Source organism: Taudactylus pleione, unplaced genomic scaffold, assembly GCF_031769625.1.
Source record: "Taudactylus pleione unplaced genomic scaffold, aTauple2 ptg000501l, whole genome shotgun sequence".
NCBI classification, from domain to species: domain Eukaryota; kingdom Metazoa; phylum Chordata; class Amphibia; order Anura; family Myobatrachidae; genus Taudactylus; species Taudactylus pleione.
Window position 1 is genome coordinate 663,923 of NW_028284903.1, and position 27,709 is coordinate 691,631.

The 27,709-nt window shown below is 44.5% G+C and overlaps 1 protein-coding gene across 1 annotated transcript in view; it reads left to right on the top strand.

The window, feature by feature from the left end:
- Positions 1–27,709, top strand: part of TYRO3 (TYRO3 protein tyrosine kinase) — a 214,023-nt gene that overhangs the window by 78,205 nt on the left and 108,109 nt on the right. The window contains exon 5 of the mRNA XM_088449938.1: positions 4,468–4,554. Within this exon, the coding sequence (XP_088306064.1) occupies positions 4,468–4,554 (87 nt within the window). The remainder of the gene's footprint in view (positions 1–4,467; positions 4,555–27,709) is intronic.

The window sequence follows — 27,709 nt, forward strand, 5'->3', positions numbered from 1 at the left end:
AGGGTGCAGGGTGCCGGTCCATTGCCGGCATTTTAACGCCATTGCAACGGCAACTTGCACTCTTCGTATGGATAGGATTGGCCACGTCTGCAAATGTAGCTTTAAAAAAAAAAAAAAAAATGTTCCTGCAATAAGAAACATCATGTCCGCTAGCTATCCCATACAGGCTGACTGTTCCTTAAAAGATCATATTACTTTGCTATTCATAGCAATAAACTGGCTCTGTGTAACACATTCAGGGTTATTGATTGCAAATATTCATGTCTGGATAATCTGGCTAGATATTAACGTTAACACAGAATCCGCTAATGCCTAACTGGGCGCTATGCCATGAGCACAAAAACCATGGAAAGTGACTTTTTGACTAGGAGAGTCCGAGTAATCCACAAACCTTTTATTTTGTGTATGTCATTATGCTGCATATAATATTTTGGCTGCACAGTTTGCTCATCTGGCTGGTTACATTCCCAGGTGAGCCAGTCACACTTGATTCTGAAATTGGTTCAGTTATGGCAATACAAACTATGGAGGATACAGCACATCCCCAACAAAGGAGGCTACAACTATTTAGGTACTTTAGAAATTGCAATGTGGAGTACAATTCCCAGGAACAATTTGCTGCAGGGCATGTCTATCTGTTTTATCAATTCCTACCTATCTATATACTCTAAAATTGTCGCTATTTAGCGTTATGAGTCGCACAAGAAATAATTGCTTTCAGACTTTGATTGTGGTTCCAAAGCACAAAAAGTTATTATTCAAGATAAAAGCAGATAGTTACATGCTGTGATCTAAATTACAATTAGCGCAAACAAATTATACAGTCACAAGGTACAGTTGTTACATACGCACGCGCTCTGGATCCAGATACCGGCATCAAAGATGAAACCTCAGTCAGCAGCAAAGAAAAGAGATGACTAGCATCTAGTTTCATAGAGCCTGCATATATACTCTTACAGAGATAGGCAATACAATAGAACAGTTTGGCATGATTCCATTGGTTCTTCTTCCTGGTTCTTCTGTTACAGTACAGTTCATAGGTCAATTTGTATGGTCACATTCCAGCCTCCAACAGCTCTTTGTGTCCATTTTTCCGCTGCATTACAGGATACATTTTAATTTTCAACTCTCTATGATCCATAATTTGCAGACACATGTTGCGATTTCTTCACTGATGGAACCGGAAATCTGCAAAGACACAGTGGTTTAGAATGACACCAAACACGGTCTGCTTATCATGCAATAAACCTTAGCTATCAAATAACATGTATTTCACAATATTACTGATAATGAATAAAACCTTAAATATTAACTTTAATGGTAAGGAACCTTTTTATGTTAAGGGGCACATCCACTAGACGATCTACTCCCTGTCCAATCTCTAAACGATTTTCCCTTGATTTTTCTCTTGAAATTTTATCTTTCAGTCTGAATGATTTGCAAACGATCTTTAATAGATCAAGTGAAATTGACATGCATGTTCAGTCAACTGACGAGACGATCAACCGACCAGCGGGAGCGTGCATCGTTGATCGTTAACGACCAAACACTGCACGATTTATAAATGATTTTTGAACGATAACGATGTCGTTATCGTTCAATCGCCTGCTAAAATCATGTAGTGGATGCCCCCCTTTAGTGTGCAGTGTGTAAGTATTGGGGTAGTGAGAAAAGACGCTAGTTAGCGTTGTGCGACTACATGTTTGTGGAGTACACCGTGGTACGTGTTTTGCAGGGTTGATTATATTATATGTTTTAGTAACTGTATTTATATAATGAGGACTTTTAACATCTTTCTATTGCGTGGGAATCACACAACGCTAAATAATAGCATCGCTGGATGTACTTATGTGTGAGATTCACTAAAATGGCGCTGGGCGGCCAGTCGCAAAATGGCGTCTCGTTGCCATTTGCAAAATGGCGTGGTGCAGATTTAATTTTAAACAGATTCTGTCTCAGCCAATTATCCAGCTTCGACAGTTTCCATCCCAAACGTAGAACACTACACCCCCTCACATGGCTTTCCCAGTGCACATATTCATAATTCCATTGTAAGCTAAATCTTTTCCTTCAGTACATTCTAGCCTGTATAGTGCAGAAGAAGATATTGTGCAGTTGTCCCCACGTGGATAAAATAAGAACAGGTCATGAGATCCGCATTCGACAGAACTGAAATAAAAAGATCTGGAGCAAAGAGTTTGGACTAAATGAACATAAAAATGCTTCTGCTGTGTGCAGTGCAGAAAACAAATAATGGGGCTGATTCAGAATTGGACGCAACCTCGTCTGTGTCCACGTCTTTTGCTGGCCACACATCTGCGATTTTATGCTAATGCCTCTACATAGCGCTTCCCTGGTGTACAGCTGCGCGTCCGATTCTGAAAGGATTGAAGTACCCGCTGTCAGCGTTCATAGACGCCGAGATACGGTGTGGTGCAGTTTCTCCATCCTAGTATGGCCTCTATTGTGGGTGGCTGTGCATCTCTGTACGTAACCGCTTTCAGCGACATGCCTGTGACTTTCTTATAACACACCCATAAGATGATCCATCATTTGCAAAACATATCAAATACAGCGCGCCTCAATTGCACTTCTGACTGTGTGCGCACTCTATCTGGACGCATGCGCTGAAGAAAAAATTAGCTCTACCACGTACTACTCACCTCAGAATCCGACCCAAAGATCACTGTTACAACTTGGATGTGTGAGAAAATCAATTAAAATACATATATAAAAATATACAAAATGTTCTATAAAGATTTAAATCTAAAATGACTAAAACATGTATCATATATATTAATAAATGTTAGATTTACTGTATATTAATAAATTTAGTAGAATATTTTTAAAGTAAAGTATTTGCTATATTGTATATACAGAGTATATGTGTGCAATATATATATATATATATATATATATATATATATATATATATATATATATATATATATATATAATATATACTTCCCATGGAAGCCTGGCACTCTGGATGAATAGATCAACGGAGGGGTGCCTTCCTAAGCACATGCAGTTCTCTCACGTCCCACTCAAAGAACGAGGCGGCACTCCCAAATAATCGTAATGCAAAAAAACGTGTATTTAAATCGATTCAGTGACACATGTTATCGATGTTTCAAGGTCCTTAGACCTTTTCATCAGGATGGGTCACATTATGTGAGAAAACGAAATGTCGAAACGTCGATAACATGTGTCACTGAATCGATTTAAATACACGTTTTTTTGCATCACGATTATTTGGGAGTGCCGCCTCGTTCTTTGAGTGGGACGTGAGAGGACTATATATATATATATATCTATAACAATGGGATGTAGATATGAGAGAGGCGTCAAAATACAGATGCCTGTCTTAAGCCCGACGCCGGAATCCAGGAGGATGACAGCCCGAACGAAGGTAAGCCCTTAGCCGCAGGGGGGATGGGTTAGGTTTAGGTAGCATAAGCAGAGTTAGCGTTAGGTTTTTTGTTGAGGGGGGGGGAGTTAGGGTTAGGCACCCCTAGGGGGGAGGGTTAGGGTCAGGCACCACTGGGGAGGCTTAGGTTTAGGCATGAAAGGGGGAGACTTAAGGGCCCCATACACGGTGCGATATGCACTTTACGATGCGAAGGCCGATCCGGCGGCTGACATATCGGGCGGTGCCCACACACCGATCGCCTGGCATGCCGGCACCCCTCTCCCTCACCCGCATAGCGTTGCATGGGATTGTTTGGCGATCCCCCAGATCATTTGAACATGCAGAAAGATCTGGAGGAGCGACTGATGATGAAACTGAAGCGCGAAGCGGACTATATCATTCCCATACACTGAACGATACAGCGGCGATATCGCTCAAAACCGTCGAATCGCCAGCTGTATCATCGCTCAGTGTGTGGGGGCCTTTAGGTTTAGGCACTAACTGGGAGAGATAGGGTGCGGGGTGGGGAGGGTTAGGGTTAGGCTACAAGAAGTTGGGCTTCGGGGGAGAAGGGGGGGAAGGGTAAGTATACTTACCCGACCCCTATCGGGATACCAACCATCGGGATGCCGCTGTTGGTATTTTGATAGGAGGCATCCCTACAGCCAGCATTATATACCGATTCCCATGTTGTATTTTTATATTAACTTGTAACCGCTTTTTTTTTTTTTTTTTTTTTTTCTGTTTGGTAATTTTTACTTTTCGATAAATCTGGCACAAAACCTTTATGATCTTGTTTGGTGGATTTTAGAGTGTGGTGGGTTTTTTTTTTTTTTTTTTTAATTTTCATTATTTATTGTTGTTTGATATTGGTTATAGCTTAGTGCCTGAATACACATTACCATATACCTGTACAGGTGTAGATGCATAAAGAAATGCAGAGAATTGTATCCAGCGAACAAATAATACCGAGGTATGCACAGTTATCACCCCAGAATGAGCACAGATACTTACCATAGACCACAATAAAGTTTTCGGTTCTATTTTATTTACAGGTATCCGTCAAAAAACAGTGTTCTCATGTGAAGCTCACAACTCCAAGGGGGTCTCGTCATCTAGAGCTGCCATTGTTCATGTCAAAGGTAAGTGATTATGAAAAAAATGTTTTATGAAAACATAATCGAACATTTATTTTCTATAATAAAAAATTAATTGGCACCTAGGGGTTTAAGTAACATGTGTATGAACTGGGATCAGAGGTATGTGTATGTGTGTGTATGTATGTATGTATATATATATATATATATATATATATATAAATTCTTTCAAAAATTTATATATATATTGCATACACAACCACTGATCCCAGTTTATACTGACATTTAACCCACCTATGCATTAAGGAATACCAATATTGTTTATTCTAGAATCTTAGGCAGATATTGGGAACTCATCCCATAATTCCTGCAGGCAGCACAGGAGTTAATACGCAGCTTACAAACAGGAGAATCGCAGATGTCTGTATCCTAAACAAAGATTTATTTTCATCAGAAAATATACAATTTTATGTAAAGATGGGACTATCATTAATATAATTTGGAATTACTTATATTATTTTTTTAAACGTTGGTTGATTATTATAATAAACATATTGTTCAAAGTCAAATTGTAAGTGCAAACTGTAAGCAAATATTATTGCAAAATATACCAAAAAGCATGTTCAAATAAATTTTACACAATAACACCCAAAATGGTAAATTAACATTTTTTTTTCAGTTCTAAAATACACCCAGTAAGTCCTTCAAGTGAATCGCACATCTGTTCCAGGAATCTAATTCCCCAAGATCCATCCTCTCCTTCACTGTATCACTTAGTATCTTAGATCTAGAATCCTCTTGTGTAATTGCAGAAGTATAATGATTCTTTCATCTTGAGAACATTAGAACATTTCACTGCTGTCTGTGGTTGGCGAGTTATTTTCTTGTGGAAGACATCCCACCAGAAATGTACACGGCTAAACTGACCGCAACCGTGATGTATTGATAAGTTGGCCAGTCAGGTCTTATTACTGAGCGTTTCCAAAAACAAAATAATATAGTAAATTCTTTCCTCCACCCCACATCTCCAACACAGAATGGAGAAGTCGGGAGAATAGAAGGGAGAGCTCTTGGTAAAATTACCACGCGCTAATTGGTCCCCCGTGGCTGTCCAATTGGCTACGAAGAGCTGCCGCATCTGAGGTTTTTTTTTTCTGGACCTCAGCAGGCTAAAAAAAAAATCCCCGATAATTGACACGGATTCTATGTTTTTTTGCCCGAAGACAGATAATTTTTCGGGGTAAAAAAAAAGGGTCACTAGTTGAATTGTCCGAAGCTCAAAAATGGGCAAAAGTCAGTAAAAATTATCGGGGTTAATTGAATATCGGCCTTTGTCTTTAATTACTAAGATTTTAAACAAAATCTTCAGGCTAATATCTATCCCCTAGCTCCTGCTTCCCCTAACAATACAGCCATGTTTCTGGAATCTGTACTCATTTTAATGTACTAGTCTTAGATTTATATTGGAGAGTAGCATCTTTTGAGAATTACTTTTTATTACTGACCTATGAAACATATTGAAGTGATAGTGTGATATTTATCATTTTTGCAAATACAAAAAACTCCTTTCCATGAGTTTCCCTTGCACTGTTACCATCTCTGGTAAAGTGATCCATTCAAAGCATATAAACTTAAAGCTGCTTAGATCAAGCCGCACCCCAACAAAAGCAATTTTATGCTAATTTATTCCATACCTTTTCTCCAGATGTTTTGTCTGTAAATGTGTTCTCACCTCTCATCTGTAAGTAATAAAGTTTTAGGTTTTGAATTGTGGATAAACCTGACTTAACATGGCGAAAAAGGTTTCTTGCTGGCTAGCTGTAAAGGGCTTAAATTCTATCAAAAATATTAATTACACCTTCTTAACTAGTAGTTGGTTTGGAGAAATTGTGTCAGAAAATGTTTTCACCAACCTAAAGTATGTGGGGAGATGTATGTTATGGTGAGAAGTGTCTAATGTCTAGATCCAGCACAATTTGACACTTGTATCGATCTGCATTATGCATTAAAACAGTCACTGTAGAGAAAATCACTTATTTTTTTTTCCTATGGTCTCCGCAGAATTGTAAATATATCGCCATTGTCATACAACTGTATGACGACGATTTTGCGACAACACTTATTAAAAAATTACAAGCACTCCTTTGTAGCTTATTGTTTTTTCACATATCAGCAGGATTAGCTGCCGTTCTGTGTAGTGAGTCCAATGGTGCGTAACTGTGTGCATCCTCGCACATGCGTCCTCTGTCTGTGAATTAAATCTCGCAGTCTTTGCAAGGACCCACGTCTGTGCATTGGGGCTGGCCAGCTGGCATGACGTAGTGCATCAACACCAGGCTGGTGCACTTCAGGACTTGCCGGAGTTGGGAGTTTTCTCTCCACTACTTCGGCTGCCAAAATATTAATACATCTCAGTGCTATGGCTCCCTGCTTTGCCTCGCTAAACAGTGAAGCAGGAGCTAGTGTTTTGCCGGCAGGATATGTGCCTTAATAATACATCTATTAGTAATCTATTCTAAAAACCACCTCTGAACATAAAACAAGAATTAGCAGGTGGTTCACAGTTCTCCAGAATCTGTGCTGGAATCAGTACTGATTATATGCTGCTGTTACAGGGAACTTTAAGATAAACTGTATATGACGCACCCAGGATATAATTGAAAAAATGAGGCAGAGGAAAGATAACAAAGTGTTGTGTCATAATATTTAATAAGGGGGTCATGATTTTCTTGGGTTCGTATTAAGTATTTCCAACTGCCAAGTGTGGAAGACCAGAAAGATAATGGATAACGTTGGAGCAATAGTGAGGTGAGCCACCTGGTTCTATAGGTCAGAGAGGCAAGAGAGGTAATCAAAGAGGCCAAGTCATCAAGTCATCAGTATCATTGGCATTATTCATAGGAGGAGGGAGCCTGCAAAATGACACTTGTAAATACATGAAAAAAATGATCATTAGGAATATTGTATTTCTCTTTAAGGTCTTGAGGAAAGCAAAGAACCACCTGGATTAAAAATGCCATGAATAGCAACAATACCTTTAGATTGCCACTACTGAAATTTGACATTATTAAGTCCTGGAGTAAATAATGGATTACCCCAAACTGTGGTGAATTCCATTGCACTGTACAATTAGGAACAAAACAGTAATATAACGAGACTGGATAATAGCAGGCTGACAGCGAGGTATGAGGGCCCTGCTTGCAAGCTTACAATCTTTAGGGAAATAGGAATTTGATACATGAGGATAAGTGCTACATGTTGCATATTTCTCCAGCCAGATTGCAGAGGTTCTTGTTGGGCTGTATGATCTAGTCACATAGCAGTGTTGGCCGGGGTTCAGTGGGTTATTGAATGTAGAAAGAAAACCTATGTGTGTATTATGCAGAGGTGAGATAACCTCCAAAAAGCTATTCTACCCAGTTATTTGGGTGGTTCTTGAATTCGATAAGCTTTCCTAAGAGGAGTTCGGGAAAAGGTTTAATAATAAGTTTGACAAACTTTTCATCCAGAGAAGAGCAAGGGTTCAATTTCAAAGGTGGAATGAAGTTCATGTCACAAGGCTGTTTAAAAATATAATTTTTTTTAATTTTTTTTTTGTCGTTTTATTCTCCTCTCGTATTTTTGCTATCTTTAGAACCCTCCAACTCTTTGTGTTTTCTTGTTGCTTTAATGTTACTATGACACATTCTCAAGTTTCGACTTATTTAAATGGAGTTTCTACATCAGGGTCCATAGGGTATACACAGGATACCTTGGGGTATAGGTGATGACATCAGGCACCATAGAGTTAAGTTTTCAGCCTCCCAGGATGCACTAGGGTACCCCTCCTATACCCCGCCCCCGAGCCAAGGCATCTCAGTTTCGTTTGGTGCCCGGCCGGAGTCGGATGCACCTGTTTAGAGGGGAGCTAAGGATAGCCCCTGAAGTTTTCTTCAACAAGCAGCTGTGGCTGCTCATCTGGATGTACAGCATGGACAGTCAGTACTGATGTCCATGCTGTCTTCCCTACACCCCTGCCGGTACCAGAACGCCGGTACTGATCCAGGGATGCTGGTAAGCATCTGGGGTCACAGCTAGCGGTGACCCCAGATGTTCGGGACCATGGCTGGATTCAAGGGGGCAGCAGGTAAGCAGCGGGGTCCCGCGGTGGGACCCTGCTGAAACATGGTCCAGAGTCCCCAGGCAGGGGGCTCCCTGGGGACTGGCTGCAGCGTGGAGCCAGGTACCTAACCTGCGCTTCCACTACCCTCCTGGGACAGCGGACCGTGGCTGAGCGGTAGCGCTGCGGCGTCCCAGGGGTTAATTGCATGCCAGGGGAGCAAGCCTTCCCTGTACACAGCCGGCGCCTCCCCCGCTGCAAACAGCCCTCTGCTCTAGCTGACTGGTCCTGTGGCAGCGCTCCTCCCCCAGGCCGGCCTCCTCTCTGCTCCCCGGTGGCCATCTTTGCTGGAAGCATGGTGAGCGCTGCTGGACGCTGAAGATCGGTGGCATCGCGGTCTGGGTCCCCCGGCATACCTCTCCTCCGTTGGCTTAAGGTCTGTGTATGCAGCGCTGTGTCCTACCAGGCTCTGTGTCTGCGTAGTTGAGAATCAGCGCTGATAGTGCAGGAATTGATTTCTTTGCATTGTATGTGACTTCTGCTAGCGTCTGCTGCCTGTACTTTCACTTTCTACTGTCAGCCATTTCACTGTCCCTGATCTTTTTCTGCTAAAGCCCTTGCGGTGCGGTGATTGCAGGGTGGTCTCACACTATACTAACAAGTATCAGTGAGAGGGGTCACATACTTACCATCATGTCTGAGAGTGACTTTCCTCTCCAGCTTATGTGTACTACATGTAAGGTACCAATAGCGGAGGGGGAGGGTTACACGGAGGGGCTATGTCGGCAGTGTTATTTATTGGCGCGGCCAATTACTGTCACGGCTCCGGTACAGGAGCCGCCCTGGGCTTGTTTCGCCAAAGCGCTTACAACCCTCGTGGGCCAGTTAGCTCCGCAGCCTGCGTTCTCACAGATGAGATTTTCCCAGCGGTCAGTGGTGTAGTCACCCATGCAGGGTTTCCCGAGACAATTGATGGTACCCCACAGTATCCCTATTTCCCCTCCCCAAGTCTCTCAGGAGCCTGCGTGGGTTAATTCACTGACAAGTTCTGTACAGCACTTGTCGGACGTTTTACAAGGGAAGTCTGTGTTGAGGCCACATAAGCGGCCGATGGTGTCTCTGTCCACTCCTTATGAGGATGACGACGTGACGTCTGATGACGGGGAGATTCTGGATCTTTCTGACCAGGAACCTCTCCGTACTAAAGAGTCGGACACTAGGTCCAAGGTTTATATTCCTGGATTTATTCGGGCAGTCCGCACAGCTTTAGTGATTGAGGATGAAGATCCTACGGTGTCAAAATCTAAAAATGCCTTTTTTAAGGATATTAAGGGTGACGCCACAGTGTTTACTCTTTCGGGTCAGTTAGTGGACCATTTAGAGGAGGCGTGGAAACATCCTGGCAAACGGTATCAGCCTCAGAGACGCTTGGCAGTGGCTTATCCGTTTGCGGATAATTATTTTTCTAAGTGGGAATCCCCTCCACAGGTTGATTCTTATGTGACACGCCTAATCCGTAGTGCCACATTGCCCATGCCCTCCATGTCTTCCTTGAAGGATGCTACGGACCGTAAGGTGGAGATCTGCCTAAAGTCCGTTTATTCCCTTGCGGGGGGGGGGCAGCTAGGCCGGCTATGGCCATTTGTTGGGTAGCCAGAGATATGGAGTGCTAGGCTGATAGTTTGGAGGCGTCTTTCGATTCCGACTGTTCGGCTGAACAGACTGAGTTGATAGGCAACTCCGGGATTCGGCCACTTATATCAATGAAGCGGCCTTGGATATCAGTACCCTGGCGTCTCGGATTTCTTCGGCAGCTGTAGCTGCTCGTCGCACCTTATGGTTGCGATCTTGGAAGGCGGACGCTGATTCCAAGAAGGGCTTGGAAGCTTTGCCTTTTAATGGTGAAGTCCTATTTGGTCCGGATCTGGACAAAATCGTAGCCACGCTGGCGGCAGCCAAATCAGCATGTCTTCCGTCTGCTGCGGTTCCTTCTGGTTCAGGTACGTCGTCCTTTCGGCCTTACAGGGCCCAGGGTAGGCCTAAGACAGTCTTTTCCCCAACAGGCTGGCCCCAAAAAATCGTCCAAGCCCCAGAAACAGGCCTGGAGTACCAGACGTCCGGCCCCTAAGCCAGATGACAAGCCTGCGGCCTGACTGTCTGGGCCTCCCTTTGGGGGATCCCAAAGTGGGAGGCCGCCTGCTGCAGTTCACCCAGTGTTGGTCGGTTGCCACGACCGACACTTGGGTTCTCGAGGTGGTTTCTCACGGTTACGCCCTCTCCTTTCGGCACGGGCCCCCGTCTCGATTCTTCACCACGTGTCTTCCATCAAACCGGAACAAAGCCATGGAACTGCAGAAGGTTTTGGGACATAGGGACGCTTACCTGCATGTCCCTATTCTTTTACGCCATCAACAGTTCCTCAGGTTTGCAATCCACAACGACTACTTTCAGTTCCGGGCGTTACCTTTTGGGCTGGCGACAGCACCACGTGTGATGGCGGTCATGGCGGCTTCCCTGCGGCTGCAGGGAGTCCGAATGTTACCGTACTTGGACGACCTTCTGTTGGTGGCAGGATCTCCGGCGCTCCTTCTATGCCACTTGGACCTGACCATTGCGGTACTGCAACGGCACGGCTGGTTGATAAACTGGCAGAAGTCCACCCTGATCCCGTCTCGGAGGATTCTGCACCTCGGAGCCTTATTGGACTCCGGACAGCAAAGGATCTTTGTGACGGGGGAAAAGATCTCTGCCTTGCAGTTGAGGGTGCGCAGTTGTCTGCAGAATCGCCGTGTGTCTCTGCACTCGGCGATGAGGTTACTGGGCTCCATGGTGTCAGTATTCGACATGGTGGAATATGCCCAGTTTCACTCCAGACTTCTGCAGCAATTGATCCTGTCCAAATGGAATGGACTGCCTCAGAGTCTAAAATCCCAGACGATGGTGCTCACTCCGGAGGTTCGCCTGTCCCTAGCCTGGTGGTTGCAGACGACCCATCTCAACAAGGGTCGTCCGTTCTGGGTGGCGAATTGGGTCCTGTTGACAACGGATGCCAGTCTTCGGGGCTGGGGAGCAGTCACGGGTCCACAATTGTTCCAGGGCAGGTGGACTCGGGCGGAGGCAGAGCTTCCAATAAACATCTTGGAGCTCCGTGCGGTTTTCAATTCTCTCCAGCAGGCACATCGGGTTTTCCAAGGTCACCCAGTGCAGGTCCAGTCGGACAACGCTACCACCGTGGCCTACATAAATCGGCAAGGAGGAACCCGAAGTCGGGCGGGTCTCTTGGAGGTGTCCCGAATCCTGGTTTGGGCGGAGCGCAATCTCCCGGCCATATCAACAGTATTCATCCCGGGAGTCCTAAACTGGGAGGCGGACTTTCTCAGTCGCAGGACGTTCATCCGGGGGAATGGTCTCTGCACCAGGACGTCTTTCAACTTCTGGTGGACAGGTGGGGTCTTCCAGAGATCGACCTCATGGCGTCACGGCACAACAACAAGTTGCCGGTGTACGGTCTCACACAAGAGACTTAAAGGCGTCTCTGGTGGATGCTCTGTCTGTCCGGTGGACATTCCGGTTTGCTTATCTGTTTCCTCCGCTTTCCCTTCTTCCACGGGTTATCCGGAAATTCAAACAGGAAGGAGGGACGCTCCTGTTGATAGCTCCCGCGTGGCCCCGGAGGCACTGGTTCTCAGACCTCCAGGGACTGTCCGCGGACATTCCTCTGCGGTTGCCGTTACGCCCGGACCTCCTGTCACAGGGTCCTTCACCCGGACCTGACTCTGCTGTCTTTGATGGCGTGGCTGTTGAGACGGCCATGTTAAGGTCATGGGGGTTTTCCAGCTCTGTAGTGCAAACAATGCTAAGGGCTTGGAAACCGTCCTCTGCAAGGTTATACCATCGTGTGTGGCATACGTTCTTCCAGTGGTGTCGGCCAAGAGGCTATGCTCCTCGGGAGTTCCGTCTGTCTAGAGTGTTAGCTTTCCTACAGGCGGGACTGGACCATGGGCTTCGCCTTGCGTCTCTGAATGTGCCTTGTGTCTGCCCTGTCCGTCTGGTTCCATCGTAGGATTGCTGCAATCCCTGATGTGAGCACCTTTATGCAAGGTGTTCTCAGAATTCAGCCTCCTTTTGTTCCACCGGTGGCGCCTTGGGATTTACCTGTGGTCCTGAGGACTCTCCAGGGACCGCCGTTTGAACCACTGGGCTCAGTGGACCTCAAATGGCTGACAGCTAAAACAATTTTTCTTCTGGCCATTGCTTCGGCCAGACGTGTTTCTGACTTAGGGGCTCTCTCCTGTAGACCCCCTTTTCTGATTTTTCATAGGAACAGGGCGGTGCTGCGCACTCGTCCTGGTTTCCTTCCTAAAGTTGTTTCCAGTTTTCACATCAACAAGGAAATCGTTGTGCCGGCTTTTAACTCACCTGATCTTTCAGTGGGTGAGGTCACTTTGGACGTTGTGCGGGCCTTAAGGATTTATGTTGACCGCACTTCTTCGTTTAGGAAGTCGGACGCCTTGTTTGTCCTCTATGGCTTCCATAAAAAACGTTGGCCTGCTTCAAAGCAAACTTTGGCAGGCTGGATTCGTATGGCCATTTTAGAAGCTTATCTTCATGAAGGCCTTCCGGTTCCTTCCTCTGTGAGGGCTCATTCCACTAGGTCTGTGGGTCCTTCGTGGGCTGCTCGACGTGGTGCCTCTGCAGTCCAGATCTGCAAGGCTGCCACATGGTCCTCGGTTCATACCTTTGTGAGGTATTGCGCGTTTGACACCTTCGCCTCTCAGGATGCTTCCTTCGGGCGGCGGATTCTCCTTTCAGCACAGGAGCGTCCCCACCCTTAAAGGATACTGCTTTGGGACATCCCAAGGTATCCTGTGGATACCCTATGGACCCTGATGTAGAAAATATGAGATATGGTAAGAACTTACCTTTTGTTATCTCTATTTCTACGAAGTCCATAGGGTTCCACAGGACTCCCGCCCTGTCGCACCTGTGCTGCAGATGGGCTTTGCTCTGGTCACCGGTTTTTCCGTCTCCCTCTGGTGAGAATGTGATTCTTGTGTGTGTCCAGATCTTTTTTCTCTCTCTCTTCCTTCTCCTCCTCCGGCCTATGGCTTGGTACGTAACTGAGGTGCCTTGGCTCGGGGGCGGGGTATAGGAGGGGGACCCTAGTGCATCCCGGGAGGCTGAAAACTTAACTTTATGGTGCCCGATGCCTGACGTCATCACCTATACCTCAAGGAATCCTGTGGAACCCTATGGACTTCGTAGAAATAGAGATAACAAAGGTAAGTTCTTACCATATCTCATATTTTTTTTCTAGCAGCATTTGTCTTGTATGTGTTTATAGAAGTTTTTTTTACTAGTAGTGTTCTATGTATGTCTTTGCTGAGTACACTTGGGAGATTCTGATGAATTTGCAGTTTGAAGAGTAAGGGATCAATTCAATTACCCACAAGGGGGGCAAGTTGCCATTGCAATAGAGTGCAAACGCTGCCAACAGCTCCGCAACTCGACCCCTTCGCGGCCTGTTCCCGATCGAATTCATTGGGCTGCAAGTGCCAAAGACTGTGAGTGCGGCATATAGCTGCACTTGTGCCGCGAGGGGACTCGCAGGTAATTGAATTGACTTGAAGTGTCCAGAGTTTTTTCCCTCTACTTTTCATAAAAATAATAACAATCTATAATAAATTTCTTTATAAAAACGCAGCTTGCTACACTTTTGTATGCATTTTATGTTCATCGTTGAATGTATCGTCACAAATCTGAAAACATAACATACATATCAAACACGTGCCGTTACCATGCAACAAAATGCGTCACATGATTTTTTGAAAGCTTTTTTAAAAAAATGTTATGTAAAAATGCGTCATATTTTACCAAAATGCATTATAAGCAGATCTGAAAAACACGTTACCTCCTTTTTTTTATGGTGAAAAATTCCTGGGTCTAATGTGTTGCCAGACTTTCATCCAAACAGCATGTGGTGGGTTTTCATGACCTCCAGCACAAGGGCCATGTTTTCCTCCACAGAGAATGTCACATTGTGCCCCGTCTTGGTCTTGCCCCTCTGCCTGGGCGCCTCATCTCTGCTGTCTGTACTGCTCTCCCTGCCTCTCCTCTGTCCTGGACATAATCCTGTAACTCTCCCTATACAAACACAAAACACACACAAAAAAAGACAAACTAACACAACTTCTATCCTACTACACGCACACACACACACACGATGTGACTGCTTCAACCAATCAGAACATGTTTCTAGGACGATGCATACATTCTCATGTGTGTTTTATAAACGCATGCATTCTCACGTGTTTTGTCAAGCACAGAATCCGAACCGCTCCGAACATAGGGGATCCGAGTCCACCCGAACCCTGTACGGGTGTTCCCCCCGCCTGACTCGGATCCCCGTTCGGGGCCGAACGGCGGCCGCCTGATGTCGGATTCTCACTAGAGATTCCGACATCAGGGCTCCTCGAGTGTAGGGCAGAACGCTGTGATAGCGGTCTGCCCTACACAGAAGAAACACACAGCCGCCAGCGGCAGCTGTGTGTTTGTTACAGCAGCCAATGAGAGTCACACAGACTCTCATTGGCTGCTGCACGGAGGGAGACGGCTGGAGCTCACTCAGGAGCTCCGTCTTCCTGCTCCCTCCTCGTCGCGTGGCAGCAGAGCGGACGGCGGCTGGAGCGGGGATACAGGCAAGTTTTTTTTTTTTGTGTGTATGGGGGCCTGCTTATGGGGGGCATACTACTGGGGGGGCCTGCTAATGGGGGGCATACTACTGGGGGCCTGCTTATGGGGGCATACTACTGGGGGGGCATACAACTGGGGGCCTGCTTATGGGGGCATACTAGTGGGGGCCTGCTTATGGGGGCATACTAGTGGGGGCCTGCTTATGGGGGCATACTAGTGGGGGCCTGCTTATGGGGGCATACTAGTGGGGGCCTGCTTATGGGGGAATACTAGTGGGGGCCTGCTTATGGGGGCATACTAGTGGGGGGCCTGCTTATGGGGGCATACTACTGGGGTCCTGCTAATGGGGGTCATACTAGTGGGGGCCTGCTTATGGGGGCATACTAGTGGGGGCCTGCTTATGGGGGCATACTAGTGGGGGGCCTGCTTATGGGGGCATACTACTGGGGTCCTGCTAATGGGGGTCATACTAGTGGGGGCCTGCTTATGGGGGCATACTAGTGGGGGCCTGCTTATGGGGGCATACTAGTGGGGGGGCCTGCTAATGGGGGGCATACCACTGGGGGGACTGCATAGCGGGCCGTACTACTAAGGGGACTGCATAGCGGGCACCACTGCTGGGGGCATTGTGTAAGGGACACCACTGCTGGGGGGCATTGTGTAAGAGACACCACTGCTGGGGGCATTGTATAAGGGGCATTACTACTGTGGGCATTGTGTAAGGGTCACTACTGTGGGCATTGTGTAAAAGGGTCACTACTGTGGGCATTGTGTAAAAGGGGCACTACTGTGGGCATTGTGTAAAAGGGGCACTACTGTGTGTCGTAATATAAATAAGAGACACTACTTTATGGTGTAATGTGAATCAGGGGCACTATGTGTGGTGTAATGTGAATAAGATTGTGCACTGTGACTCCTTGGGCCGTAGCCCACTTTGTAAACAAGTACTGTGATTCTGCTGGTCGTACCCCACTGGGTGGGTGCACTACTTTTCATTTCTGCCACTGCTGTGTGGCAATGTGTCATAGATGTGCTTTATACTGTGGTGTCTGTGTCGTCGTGCCGCTGCTTTTGTCGCTTAGTAACCAGTCAGCTCACTGCAACCTGTGGCCAATAATGTTGAAAACAATATTTTAAGCTGTGATATGGTCTAAATTGACTGGAAATTAATGTTATTGAGGTTAATAATACTCTAGGAAGAAGAAAAAGCCCAATTTATGTGATTTTTAGCTTTTTTTGTAAATTTTTGTAAAAAAATCCAAATCCAAAGCCAGTCTTCGCAGTTTGGCAAATCCAAATCCGGATGACGAATTAGAACCAAATCCAAATAAAAAATGGTCCGGCGCACATCCCTACTATAAATACTCCTCTGACATCACTCTATTGACACAAGGACATTGGGATACATTTCTATAGCCTAGGTTGGTCTCACGCTCCAGTGGCCTGTTGGCTAAAGAAGGAAAAACCTGCCAATGCTCAGCTGAAGAATAGGCTCCAGTCATAATGGTAACTTTAACCAGCCCAGTTCCACCCACTCCTCCTGCTCCGGCAGACGTCCTTGATATGAAATGAAAGAGAGCGTACTGTCTTTTTCACATGTTATTTTAAGGGTGCAATCTTTCTGTGTTAACATGTCCATCACTACATAGATATGCAAATATTAATGAGACATTAATAATGGGATTTATACATTTTTCTCATCACAGAGAAGATGCAAACTGCAAACTTTTTGTTTAGGGTGTGATGCCAAGCGGAGTGAAGCTTGCATGCCTGTTAATTTGACAAAAGGATGTTAAATCTGGGCATGCAGTAGCATGTATTTATCTGGTTGTAGTTTAGGTGGGTCAAGGGATGTGGTCTAGTTTCCTGCTACTTTCAATCCGAATTGAGGTCGTGAAACCCATAATATTACACTTTTTCCACTAAACCTCCACTTACAGTTTAGTGTATAAAATTTAAAATGAACAAGTTGTTTCAAAAGTATAGTCCGAGATTAAAAAGAGAAAAAAGTTTTACATTCACAGGAAGCGAGCTAGACCGATAGGTAGACATTTAAAATGAAATTATGGAGATGTGCAGGCTAATATTCATTGTAGTCATTGTTTTGTACATTAAGGCTGAAGGATGAGTAGTGTCCCCGGCTGCTAATGACAGGGAGAGAGTTTAAGAGATGGAATGCGAGTCTGAGGACAGACTATTTCCATCTCATTGTTATTCATGTCCATGCCTAGGCTGCGTGTTTATGGATGAAGACAAAGAGAATCTAGGTCATGGTTGAAGAAGTGGCTGAGCCACTGATCTGTGTAACCACAACCACACATCCCCATAGGCATACGTCTAACAAAGCCAAAAGTTTATGATGTCTCTGCTACGGTCCATGTTACGTATTACAGACGTATCCAGTAATATGTGTGTGCACAGTGATTACTTTCTCCTCTACACAGATTAATGGGACAAAGCTCTGTTCTCACTTACTGTAGAGAATTATGTGCAAAACAATATGACTCTTCATTTTTCTTCAAGTGCTATCAGTTCAGCTACATTTGAAACATATATTTTTGTTCACCATAACATGTATTACTTCAGCTTTCTTTCTCTTTTTTAGGAATAGTTGAACTATATACAAAAAAATAAAATAAAATATATATATATGTGTGTAAATATATAAAACTAAATGTATACATACACACGTATACAGTATGTTTACGTGTGTGTATGTATATGTATGTATATATATATATATATATAATATTATATTATATTATATTATATTAGGGGTGTGCACCGGCCACTTTTCGTGTTTTGGATCTGGATCTTTCTTCGTGTTTTGGATCTGGATTGGTTTTGCCAAAACCACCCTTCCGTGTTTTGGGTTCTGGGTTTTGTGTTTTGGATCTGTATTTTTTTTAAAAAAAGCATAAAAACAGCTAAAATCACAGAATTTGTGTGTTTTTCTGCTCCTATGCTATTATTAACCTCAATAACCTTAATTTCCACTCATTTCCAGTCTATTCTGAACACCTCACACCTCACAATAGTGTTTTTATATCCAAAAGTTTGCACCGAGGTAGCTGGATGACTATGCTAAGAGATACGAGTGGGCGGCACAAACACGTGGTCCATCTAGGAGTGACACTGCAGTGGCAGACAGGATGGCAGTTTGAAAAACTAGGCCCCAAACAGTACATAATTCAAAGGAAAAAAAAAGGTGCAAGATGGAATTGTCCTCCCACCCACCCTTATGTTGTATAAACAGGACATGCACACTTTAACAAACCAAACATTTCAGCGCAGGGTCTGCCACACGACTGTGGCTGAAATGATTGGTTCGTTTGGGCCCCCACAAAACAAGCTGGCAATTAATCTGGCCCTGCACAAACTGGCTCTACGGAGGCAAGATGTCGTCCTCATCCTCCGATTCCTCACCCTCTTCAGTGTTGTGTACATCCTCACAGAGTATTAATTCGTCCCCGCTGGAATCCACAACCACAGGTCCCTCTGTACGTTCTGGAGGCTGGTCTCCCTGGAAGAGTTGATAATTCATTTTATGAAAATCATCTTCTCCACATTTTGTGGAAGCAACCTCCTACGCCTTTTGCTGACAAGGTTCCCGGCTGCACTAAACACTCTTTCGGAGTACACACTGGAGGGGGGGCAACTCAGGTAAAATAGAGCTAGTTTGTACAGGGACCTCCAAATTGCTTCTTTTTCCTGCCAGTATAGGTATGGACTGTCTGACATGCCTACTTGGATGCTGTCACCGATGTAATCCTTTAACAGACAGACGCACGCTTGTCGCTGCTGCTTTAAGGATGCAGGTGCGGCTACAGCCCACACATTTCACAAAGACAGAAAAAAAAAAGAAGAATATTTTTATTGTTTGTGGAGCACACTTTGAGGGTGTCACCACCCTTTAACAGACAGACGCACGCTTGTCGCTGCTGCTTTAAGGATGCAGGTGCGGCTACAGCCCACACATTTCACAAAGACAGAAAGAAAAAGAAGAATATTTTTATTGTTTGTGGAGCGCACTTTGAGGGTGTCACCACCCTTTAACAGACAGACGCACGCTTGTCGCTGCTGCTTTAAGGATGCAGGTGCAGCTACAGCCCACACATTTCACAAAGACAGAAAAAAAAAGAAGAATTTTTTAATTGTTTGTGGAGCGCACTTTGAGGGTTACACCACCCTTTAACAGACAGACGCACGCTTGTCGCTGCTGCTTTGAGGATGCAGGTGGAATCTAGACGGGATTTGGAACCGGGGACACACTACCTCCATCAATTGTCTAAATCCCACTGCACTAATGGCGGATACCGGACCCACGTCTAACACCAACATAGCAGTCAAGGCCTCAGTTATACGTTTTGCTTCAGGATGACTGCTGTCGTACTTCATCCTCATCGCTAGGGACTGTTGGAGGGTCAATTGTTTAGTAAAAGTGGTGGTGTTCCTACTTCCTCTCTGGGATGATGAACAACTCCCAGCAGCAGCAACAGCACTAGGAGGAAGTGGTTCTTGATCTTTCCCTATTTTATTTTTATCAGAGAAAGTTTGGTCCTCCATTTATGTTATATTGATATATACGTGCGGCTAAAGCGCACACAAACACAGAAAATATTTTTTTATTTTTGCTGGAGAGTAGTGCACTTTGTGGGTTACACCACCCTTTAAGAAATGAGCCAGCCGGCTCTTTACTTATGGGACACAGGCGCACGCTTGGCGCTGCTCCTTTGTTGATGCACAGTCACAAACACAGAAAATATATTTTTTTTTGGTTTGGACTGGAGTGTACTTTGGGGGTTGCAGCACCCTTTAACGGTCAAGCCAGCCGGCCCTTTACTTATGACACAGGCGCACGCTTGGCACTACTTTGTTGATGCACGTGCGGCTACTGCGCACACAAATCACAAACACAGAAAATAATTTTTTGTTTGGTTTGGACTGGAGTGTACTTTGGGGGTTACAGCACCCTTTAACGGTCAAGCCAGCCGGCCCTTTACTTATGACACAGGCGCACGCTTGGCACTACTTTGTTGATGCACGTGCGGCTACTGCGCACACAATTCACAAACACACAAAAAATATTATTTTTTTAGCACTTGGGGGGAGCACCCCTGATGGACAGAGCACCCCCTGGACAACACTACAGCACCCCTTTAGGACTGGGACACTGCACAGGACTTTGGAGTGGACACAGCCCCTATGGACAACTGACTGCACAACACAGTCCAGCCAGCCCCTATGGACTTTGGAGGAGTGGACACAGCCCCTATGGACAACAGCAGCACAGCACAACACAGCCAGCCCCTATGGACTTTGGAGGAGTGAAAACAGCCCCTATGGACAACAGCAGCACAGCACAACACAGCCAGCCCCTATGGACTTTGAAGTAGTGGACAACAGCAGCGCAGCACAGCACAGCACAGCACAACACTACTCTGCACTACACTACACTACACAGCCCAGCCAGCCCTAACTCCCACCCTCCCTCTTCACTGTCCACAGCCGAGTGAGAAAATGGCGCCGACGCGGGTACCTTATATAGGATCCAAAACCCGCAAGACTCGGAAGGCGGGAAGATGACGTTTTGCCTCGATTTCAGAATCCGAGTCAGGCGGGAAAAGTCGAGCCTGACTCGGATCGGACTCGGATCGGGGGGCTCGGGGGGGTTCGGATTTCAGAAATCCGAACCCGCTCACCCCTAATATATATATATATATATATATATATATATATATATATATATATATATATATATATATATATATATATATATATATATTATATATATATATATTTCGAAGAAATATCCAGTAGGGAAGGATGCACTATGATGCCAATAGTGACATCAAGAAAGTGAATTTCACTCATACTGGATTCATGTGTAAAACGGATCGGTGAATCCAACATATTAAGATTGAAAACCATTTGTTCAAAAGAATCTACTGTATCTTGCCACAGAAGAAAGATATCATCGATGAAACGGCGGTAGAATTTAATTTTGTTACCATTATTAGAGATATGTTCTTGTTCATATTTAGCCATATATATATTGGCATATTTAGCCATATATATAGGCGTATGAGTGAAATTCACTTTCTTGATGTCACTATTGGCATCATAGATGGTAAAATAATCACTTCCCTATTTAGAAAAGCCACAGATAGGAATTTAGCCCTACTACCCACCAGCCATCATCCTACGGCACTGAAGGACAGCTTACCATTGTCACAATACTTACGGGTGATACGTATCAACTCTGAAGTTGACAAGATGGAATTGCAACTGGCAGAGATGACTGGTAGATTTCTAGCATGAGCCTAGAAACGAGCCACTCTGTCCAAGTGTTTACAGAAGGCTAGGGATACTGCTCAGGCCGACAGTGGAGTAATCACAACAAGTAAGAATAAGACACGTCTCATTTTCACCACTACTTTTGATGCCCAAGCTCAATCGACAAAAAAATCTCTCAAGAAATTTTGGCCTATCATCATTAGCGACAAGACACTACCTTTCCACAATATGGCACCACTGATGATGGCATATAGATGGGGTCCAAACTTCAGACAAATATTGATGAGACCACGCTTCTACCCTGGTAAACCTAATGATGTCTCTGAAATCATGGTAAAAAGACCGGGTAGTGTTTCGTGCGGTGGCTGTGTGACCTGCACCTCTATGATGGTTGGCCCAACCTTCCCGCATCCACATTCGGGACGGTTAATCCAAATCAAAGACAGATTACATTGCGCCCTTGACCATTTGATATATTTTGATCTGTCCATGTGGCCTATATTATGTAGGCCTTACGACTCGCAGGTTCCGTGATAGAATGGCCAACCATAGAGCCTCTATCAGGGCGGCATACACTACGGGTAAAAGCGATAAACCGGTGGCTAGACATTTTCTGGAAAAATCCCATCAATTGGCGACAGATGTAAGCTTATAGATTGGATTCCTCCTAAACCAGGGATGGATAGGCTTTCGTCTTTAAAAAAACAAGAGGGCTTTTGGATTCATACACTGGATACAGTGACTCCCAGAGGTTTAAATGAGAATAACCGTCTAGGTATTTTTCTTTAAAAAATCTCCAAAATATATATTAATTTTTGGGCTTTAGATAGATGTACTATATCTCTGATAATTAAATTCTTTGGATATTCATATGTTTGTGGAATATCCCTCTACACTTCTCACATGTACTTTCTTTTATGTGTACAGTATCTTATATGTATTGATCTTTAGATGTACTGATGTTGCCTCCATAGTCAGACCTTATTAATAATATTCATGTTTGTTAGTTATGTATGTTAGTTATAGTAGGCTCCATGAAAAATACTTAACACATATACTGTAAATCGCATATGTAGTACTTCATTAGCACAATACGCGATTTTTTCCACATATTATCCCTATTTTGACTACCTGCGGCCACCGTATGCTTGCGTGTCAGGCTGGCACGCGGAAGTGACCGCTTAGTGATTCCGACTTCCGGCTAATGCGCTTTTTAGGCGCGTGGCGCCAGACAGCTGATATGCTGCGGACGCCGGCGGCACACGCGACCTCTTCACTCCGGTTTGGCCAGCTATCCGTTACCCTTATGCCTGTTACTATCAGCTAGGTAAACCCAAAGATGTCGGCAGCGTTGTTACTGTATGCCTACTAGAAGGCATTTATCACTTATACTTATTATTTTTTATGCTATTTTTCAGACTATGCTGATCATATACTAAGCACCTAAGTTGTGCTTTAGATGCTGATTTGATGGGCTTCTAGGTAGATACGATTACCAACTCATTCCATATTATATTGTGTCATTTGTGCAACTATATATTCTCACTTTTTACCCACTGTTCATTTACAGGGGTATACACATATTTGGAACCCTACCATATTGGGGGAATATGTACTAACTACATGAGGTACTTATCTACTACCTTGCATACAGAGGTTTGGCCACTATCTGCACTGCTTATGGGTGTAATTTTTCTTGTGAAGGAAAAGGTGTCTTTCTTCCCACACGGGTGTATATGTGATTCTTAGTATTTTTGGAGCCTGCTAGACAAGTTTTTGTGTTTTTTGTCATTTGTACAGAATTTTGTTATTGCATATCTGATGACCACTATGTGAAAAGATGTCTACGATGTCTACTATTTGAAAAAGTCTTGAGAAAGGTTCACTTGGGAACCGAAACGTCGACTGACTGATTACATTGCAAATTCTCTGCGACTATTATGCTGTTTCATAATAAGATTAAATTGTTTCTATATTTTTAAAAGGAGAGTGCATCCTTCCTTACTGGATATTTCTTCGATTATATAGGGACTCTGGTCCTTGGAAGCACCCCGATAAGTTACAATTTATATATGCGAGTGCAGGTCCCCTTTTTGGTGTGTGTGTGTGTATGTATATATATATATATATATATATATATATATATATATATATGCACAGCCGTGCACCTAAAAAAACTGATTTCTCTATAGAGAATTACGAAGGGGGGCAGGGTGTTTAAGGGGCTAGACCTCAAAAGCTATAGGAGATACCGAGTTGAAGTTTGGTAGGGGCGTGTAAAAGTGTTGCATGGTGCTGCATGCCAAATTTCAGGGCATAAACATAAAAAAATGAGGATTTGGGAGTAATCTAATGGAGCATACACACGGTCAGACTTTTCTTCAGATCTGAACGATAACTATTTAAAAAATCGTTCATATCTGAAGGAAAATATGACATCTGTCAGATGAACGGTGCGCGTTCCCGATGGTCAGATAACGATATCTGACATCTGATGTGTTTGCAGTCAGACTTGGACGATTCCATTCATTCTATTGCTGTCAAAAATCGTTCAAATAGTTCAAATCTTTGGTAAAATCATTCAAATCGTTCAAATCTGACATATCTGACCGTGTGAATGCTCCATAAAGCTCCAACTGTCACATTTTTCTGACATTCTCAATTAGGACCACTTTTCTGCTGTAGTCTATGGAGGTTTTTTGGGAAGGCAAAACTCAGGATAGGTGGCGAATTTAGACTTGTGGTTTGTTTTATTAGGTAGCTATTGTACCAGGGTATGTGCTTTTGGGGTTCAGGTAAATTAGAAAGTTACAGTTTTTAAACTATTACCTCAAGAATGCGCCATTGTAGAGATAGGACTTTTCAACTTGTTGCGCAACCTCAGTAGGAGCCTCCAGCATGTGTAGTAATAGTGGCTTCACTTGGGTGCAGCAAGATGGCCGTCATTTTCGGGTGGTTTTTAATATTGCTTTTGCTGTGGAAGGAAAAGTACCAGCAAGCCCGTAATGCCCCACATGCTGATACTTGTGGTTCTCCAAGTACCAGCATGCGGGGGGAGGCTTGCAGGGAACTGTAGTTTCACAGCGAAAGACAATATTTATATTTTCATATGCACCACACTTTACATAATCAACCCGGCACCCACCGCCCAGGGGTGCTGGGGATAGCCCCGGGCTATCAGCCTGGGCCTAGGGTGCCCTGAGGAGGGGGACCCCTTTATGGGGGGGTTGTTCCCAACTCCCCAGGGATCCCCGGCCTGGGCTGACTAGCGGTCAGGAGTGATGCTGCGGCTGGGGGGCCTGATGAAAGGGCCCCCCTGGCTGTGGTATCACCCCTCCGCTAGAAGGAGTCCGGTGCTGGTTCTGGTAAATACAGGGGGACCCTACGCATTTTTCCCACCTTTTATTTCCAGAACCAGGACCAGCTCAGAGCCCTGTGCTGGTTGCACTAAATACGGGGGACCCCTACGTCATTTGTCCCCCCATACTTTGGCAACCTGGACTGATTCTGAAAGGCCTTGTGCTGGTTGTACTTAATACAGGAGACCCCCACGTTGTTTGTCCCCTGTATTTAGCACAACCAGTACTGGGGCTCCAAAGCCCGGTGCTGGTTGTCTTTGAGGGGGCGGGGCTACGCCTTTTTTTTTTTTTGCACATTCAATTTTTAACAGATGCGTAGATGGATCTGTGTGTATTTCAATGAGCACACAGTTCTGTGAAGTAGCAGCTCCACCATTTTGCGAGTGACGGCAATCTCATTCTGTGAGAGTGCTGAATCTACAGTTAACCACAGGGTGTGATGGCATACCATATCTGTATTGCGCAAGGAACACATCCATTAAGGTGTCAGCCTTAATGATCGTAATTTCAGTGCATTTTGAAGTTTGAGTGGCAGAAAACCAACAGGTTTTGAGAAATTTCGGATCATGTCTAAGCAGCCTTAATGGGACATGTGAAACTGTAAGTTTTTTTGTCTATGATATAGATATATATATATATTAGGGATGTGCAGGCTCGGATAGGTTCGAGTTTGCACGTGGAGTTCGGATTTTTCCCTCCAAAAAAACGGAACTCAGAACGAGGCAAAACGTCATCTTACATGGACGAACATCATCATTCCTGGACAAAAGACCAGGAATGATGATGTTCGTCCATGTAAGATGACGTTTTGCCTCGTTCTGAGTTCCGTTTTTTTGGAGGGAAAAATCCGAACTCCACGTGCAAACTCGAACCTATCCGAGCCTGCACATCCCTAATATATATATATATATATATATATATTATATCTATATTATGATGATTTTTTATTTTTATTTTCTCTTACTCCCTGTGTGTGCAAAGGCATGTTGGAACTGGCTGGTGCTACGTCTCATGAAGCATTATTTGGTCAATATGGCCTTGCTGGAAGTAGTACTTTGCTACTGAAATTACCTAATTACCTAGTCCTTTTATGTTTGCATTATTTGCTGTTATGCCGAAATGTATTGTAACAGGTGAACTTTATAGTACGGTTCTTCCTGTCAACAATTCTGAGTTTTTTCTGTAGTGCGCAGATAAAGAAAACCTACTGAGAAATGCATGCACCATATAAAGGGGATACGTTTAAGATGCCGGCGGTCGCAATCCCGACCACCGGCATCTAGAATCCTTAATCCCGGCTAGGGTTAAATGACAGGCGTCTATAATCCAGACGCCTCTCATTTTCCCGGCGCCCGGCATCCCGATCAAAGGGATGCCGGGCGCCGCCAGCGGACAGCCGTGGGGGGGGGAGGGTTAGGTTTAGGCTACCCGGGGGGAGACTTGGGGTTAGGCACCCCCCCGGAGGGTTAGGGTTAGGCTAGGGGGAGGGAGGGTTAGGGTTAGGCAACCCCCTCCTAGGTCTTAGGGTTAGGCACCCCTCCCCCTGGGATTTAGGTTTAGGCAGCGGGGAAGGGGGTTTAGGGTTAGGCACTTAGAGGGGGGAGTTTAGGGTTAGGCACCCTTAAGGAGGTTTAGGGGGTTAGAATAGAATAGTTTATACTTACCTTTAGACGATCGGGATTTCCAGCGCTGTCTGTCTTCCGCTGCCGGGCTCTGCTGTTTTGTCGGGCTGCCGCAGCCGGGATTCGGACTGCCGGTCATGTGGCAGCCGGCATTCCATACCGAATGCCATATAAACCAAAGGTGACACTAAGCAGAAGAAAAAAAAACTTTGATTTTCAAAATCTTTTTTTTTTATTATATTATTTATTCAATAGATGAAAAAAGAATAAAAAATACAATGGAGCCTACACAAAGGCTCTAAATAACAGAATACGAAATTGACATCTCGTGTTCTAAATTTTGTTATACATACTAGTTTCATCCATATTTTTTATAAACCACGACAACAATACAAAGAAAAATAGAAAACAAAATAAATAGAAAGGAAAGCGTGGTGTGGCAGACCACATAGAGGAGGAGAGAAAAAAAAAAAACAAGGGAGAAGAAAGACATAAACCCGACTGGATTGTTGTACAATTCTATCTGTATCTGTAGAAGCTCTTTATGGGAATGCTGAGGGTATTTGAAAATTCGAGGTCCATGGATCCCATATTTTAGTAAAACTTTTGGAGGAATTATGTAATATGCTTGTCATATACTCCATAGAATATACGTGCCATACCTTAGCTATGATCTCATGTATCGTAGGGGCTTTGGATGTTTTCCACATTGTTGCGATATTACAGGTAGCAGCCAAAATAACATGTCTAATAAGTTTGTGTTGGTGATGAGTGGCATCTGGGGCAGAAAGAGGCAGCACAAAATATTGAGGATTAAACGGGATATATAACCCGACCAAGGTGTGAAGGAGAGATCTAATTTCTTCCCAAAAAGACACAAGTTTTGGGCAGGACCACCAGGTGTGTAAAAAAAAAAAAAGTCCCAATATCAGTGCCACATCACCAACACAAATTTGAAGTATCAGGGAACATTTTATGCAGTCGTGATGGAACATAGTACCATCTATAGAAAAGCTTATAAGCATTTTCTTTTATGCGGACACATATAGAGCTAGAAGCTACATTAACAAAAATATCTGTCCAATCCTCACTATCTAGAGTTTCATCTATATCCGCCTCCCAGGCTAATT